General features: G+C 46.0%; 1 protein-coding gene across 1 annotated transcript; it reads right to left on the bottom strand.

Moving 5' to 3' along the window:
• Nucleotides 1–457: 457 nt before the first annotated feature.
• Taar9 (trace amine associated receptor 9) lies at nt 458–1504 on the bottom strand. Its single transcript, XM_051164448.1, has one exon. The coding sequence runs from the start codon at nt 1502–1504 to the stop codon at nt 458–460; it is 1047 nt and encodes a 348-aa protein (XP_051020405.1).
• Nucleotides 1505–1713: the final 209 nt, after the last annotated feature.

The raw sequence follows: 1713 nt of genomic DNA, 5'->3' as shown, positions 1-1713 counted from the left end.
TAAATGTTTCAGGAATATTTAATTATATTTACTTTTCACACAAGATACACTTTAAAGAAGGCTTTGTCCCCTGAAAACCTAATCCCGTGTTCCTAAGAGCATCTTTTCATTATTTTCAATATCTGAATACTGTGTGTGTGTGTGTGTGTGTGTGTGTGTGTGTGTGTGTGTGTGTGTGTTGGGAGGAGGGGTGTTCAGTCCTTCAAATCACCTGAAGAAACCTATAGAAGTTTCAGAGCAAAGCAAAGGCATTTAAGGAGCACACTACATTGGAAGGAGCGAACAGATTCCATCAAGTGTCACCCAGCCTTAAAATGTACAGTCACTAAGGAGCAAATGCCCAGAGCAAACTTTGAATGTCAGATCTACCTGTGACCTGCCTAGATCAGAGTGGTTATTTTTTGCCTCTGACCTTTAAAGCCTAGTCAGATCCCAAATCTCTGCAGTGATCATTTTTTTAACCTACACCTGCCTCTTCGGAGAACAAATTGCTTGTTGATGAATCAGCCCTGAAGACTTTGCCACTCACAATCAGTTTTATTGCCTTCCGAAACCAAGGATAAAAAAAGGCATATATCAAGGGGTTCATAGCTGAGTTGTAATAAACGCACCACACTAGTATCTCGTAGACGTAGGCGGGTGTAATGAAACCCATGTAGGCATCAATCACTGCATCGATAATGTAGGGCAGCCAGGACACCAGAAACGCTGCCATGGCGATCCCCAAGGTTTTGGCAGCCTTCCTCTCTCTTCTGGCTACTCTTTCCTTGTAGCTCTCTGAGGAGGCCTGGGCTTGACTGCCTGTACTCTCTATCTTCCTAGCCTGGTGCTTTGCCACCAAAAATATCCTACCGTAGAGGAACACCATGACAACTGTGGGCAGAAAGAATAAAAGGAAACAAAGTAAAACCCAATTTTGATTCAGTGGAGCCTGGCAGCCTCCCACACAGGTCAGAGCAGCCACTAATTCCTCGATCCCTTCTTCATTGGCTCCCGTGTAAAAGACAGAAAAACTGTATGTGACAGAGAAGAGCCAAGAGAGAGCGATGCATACTCCTGACACCGATATGGTGAACTTGGTTGGGTAGGTCAGCGGGTCCGTAACTGCAATGTACCTGTCGATGGAGATGCAGCACAAGTGAAAGAGAGAGGCAAAGCAGAAGGAGGTGTCGAAACACGTGTGGAACTTACAGTAGCTCTCCCCAAAGTACCAGCAGCTCTCCACGGACCGCACCGTGCTGAAGGGCATCACTGTCACCCCCACCAAGAAGTCCGCACAGGCCAGGGACGCCACCAGAAAGTTCGTAGGTGTGTGTAACTGCCTAAAGTGGAGGATAGCAATAATGACCAGTAAGTTTCCAAACACTGCCAGCAGGGCTCCCAAGCCGAGGACCGCATAGAGGATGGCTCGAGGCCAGGGTGAATAGGCGCTTTTGATGCAGGATCCGTTCACATTCTCGTAGCAGAGCTCCAGGGACTCCTCTGCGGAGACGGTGCTTGCCATCCCCTCAGCTTCGGTGATTTTAGTCTTCCCAGATTTCCATTCTAGCGATCTAAAACAAAAACGGGGTGACGACTTCAAAGACTTCTGGGAAAAAAACAAAAACAAACAAACAAACAAAAGAAAACTCCAGTTAGAATAAACTAACCTTTATAGTCATACTTCCCATGTGTGTCTATAAGCATTTTAGCCTTTCTCCAAAGTATCTAAAA

This window comes from Acomys russatus, chromosome 21 (genome assembly GCF_903995435.1).
Source record: "Acomys russatus chromosome 21, mAcoRus1.1, whole genome shotgun sequence".
Classification (NCBI taxonomy): Eukaryota; Metazoa; Chordata; class Mammalia; order Rodentia; family Muridae; genus Acomys; species Acomys russatus.
This window is presented reverse-complemented; position numbering and strand designations above follow the sequence as displayed.

What these genes read in the sequence shown, in the direction of transcription:
- Taar9 (XM_051164448.1), bottom strand. Translation starts at nt 1,504, where the DNA reads ATGGCAAGCACCGTCTCCGCAGAGGAGTCCCTGGAGCTCTGCTACGAG.